The 2500-nt window shown below is 36.6% G+C and overlaps 1 protein-coding gene across 1 annotated transcript in view; it reads right to left on the bottom strand.

The window, feature by feature from the left end:
- Positions 1-2368, bottom strand: part of LOC122262973 (venom phosphodiesterase 2) — a 37900-nt gene extending 35532 nt beyond the window's left edge. The window contains exon 1 of the mRNA XM_086554986.1: positions 2168-2368. Within this exon, the coding sequence (XP_086411112.1) occupies positions 2168-2239 (72 nt within the window). The 5' untranslated portion in view covers positions 2240-2368. The remainder of the gene's footprint in view (positions 1-2167) is intronic.
- Between the last annotated feature and the right edge of the window lie 132 nt (positions 2369-2500).

A 2500-nucleotide genomic window follows, 5' to 3' on the forward strand; every position in this document is an offset into this window, starting at 1 on the left:
ATTCTTTAATTTGTGGACTCAAAATCATATTCATCCTGACTATCTTGTAAAAACTTTTCGCGAAAAAAGGGCGAAGAAAATACCAAATGTAAGTCAACTACAATAAAAAAAAGAGCAAATCTATTTGTCAACCTGAAGAACAAAGACAAAACAATAGAAAAAAAAACTTCATTCTGACCATATCTAATCCAATGAAAACACTTAAAGATGTATTTATCAATGGTACGATATCACTTAACAATCGAGTGATTTCAATGCCAATCAAAGCGTTAGACTTCAAAAGAAACGCATTATGGAAACGTACCATAAAGAAATAGACTTTTATTCAATATTTTTCAAGTACTATTACTCTGTCATAATCACGATGCAATTCAAGCCAAAAGTAAATAGTGCGGGATGCCGGTAAAAGAATAATGTAAATTAAAGTAACAGGATTAAGTACATTTCTTTTATTGATACTGCTAATAATTCTGATCAGATCTCGCTGTGATATAATGGCGATATTAATAGTAATGTTGATAATAATTGCAAATGATAACAATGGCTATATTAGGAATTACGATGATGGTATTAATGAAGGTGATGATACTACGAATAATAAAATGATAGTAGTAATATCACTATTGATCATTATGTATGACAGCCACCAATACTATTATTAATATTACTACAGGTATTGCTATTACGTCTTTATCCTCATCCTTATGTCATTATCATCACAGCCTCATCATTGTTTATATCACTGATGTTATCGTTATCATCATTATTGGCTTTATTATTGCTAACCCCCCTAAACACGCACATGCCATCACATGAACACACACATCCACTCCTCCCTCGCACAAACCCAAACAACAACAAACACACACACACAATCGAATACATTTCCCGAATGTGTATTCAAGCACTGGCGCCGTTGCTTTGGACTGATCACATTAGGGTAGAGTATGACGTCATCAGCCCCAAGCAATCGACAGGAACCACTATAACGGGGCCTAGTTAGGATCTCAAGGTGGTCTCTCTTCTTCCTTGACACTTCAAACGTTTCTAATTTATTCGGGGTTATGGTCTAACCTAATTCACGCTGGCTAATATAAACCTCATCGGCTGAAATTAATATCTACGCAACAAAGCTTTCTTCTGATGTGTATATACGCAGGCACACGCCACTTCCGTTGTTACGATGTCTTAGCCGTTCGAAATCGAACATAAATAAAGTAACCAGCAACTCGGCTCACCCATACAAACCAAGGTTAGATAATTTTTTTTTTTTTTCTTTTTTTTCTTTGCGTATCCCCAACACGTTTGTCAGATACGGTAGAGAAGACAGTTCCAAACAAGAGTTGGTTTCTTTCAATATTTTGATATTCTTGGTAAACACATTAACGATATTTACCTAAGGCCTTCAAGAGGTGACACTCGTTGCAAATGCACTGGCAGCGAATTTAAGTTTTCACCTGTAAAGTGTTACGCCTTGTACAAACATCTGTGTCATCCACGTGGGGGCACGGGTGTTTCCGAGAGTGCTACGTGCTTCTTACGTTACTTATTTTTACTACTCCTACCAACTGCCAAATACATGTGTGTGTGTGTGTGTGTGTGTGTGTGTGTGTGTGTGTGTGTGTGTGTGTGTGTGTGTGTGTGTGTGTGTGTGTGTGTGTGTGTGTGAATGACAAAGTGCATATATACATGTACATGCACATTATATATATATATATATATATATATATATATATATATATATATATATATATATATATATATACATACAATTATACATAAATGCATATATTTAAATGTATATGTATAGATAAATGCATACATTCACACACACAAATATATATATATATATATATATATATATATATATATATATATATATATATATATTAATGTATATATATATATATATATATATATATATATATATATATATATATATATATATACACAAATATATACTTATGTATGTATGTATATATATGTATATATATTGTTCATTATTTATTGACTATGATCAAATGTCACAAGCGCCGCATCCACTACGCCCTGTCCCTTCACTGCAGCCTGTCCCTGATGCTGTGCAGTGCGTGTTACACGCTGTGGTTGGTACAGGAAAACGGTAACGGGGTCGTGGAAATTGGCGTCCGACCACAAGACATCTCACCTCCGACTGGCTGGGTGCGATGCTCGGCGTGGGCTCCTTCATCTCCAGCTCCTCCAACATCGTACTCGACATCTTGGAAAGCTTCTTCGGGTATCCTTCAGTCAAACATAATGGTCACACAACTCTCCGAGAGGGAGCTTACAACACACACAGACAAACGGCACTCACTACCACGCGGCGAGGACTTGGGGTCTTAGACGGCCGCTCACTCTATTCGCCTGTGAGACCAGTGGCGATTTTACCGACAATTTCTATTGGGTTTTGCTTGGTCTCTCCGTTCGGTGAGCGTGGTCGTGGTCCCCAAACACATTTTCTAACGCGATTTGTTCAGCA

The sequence above is a fragment of the Penaeus japonicus genome, unplaced genomic scaffold (genome assembly GCF_977035675.1).
Source record: "Penaeus japonicus unplaced genomic scaffold, GWHDUDI00000001_assembly GWHDUDI00000030, whole genome shotgun sequence".
Lineage (NCBI taxonomy): Eukaryota > Metazoa > Arthropoda > Malacostraca > Decapoda > Penaeidae > Penaeus > Penaeus japonicus.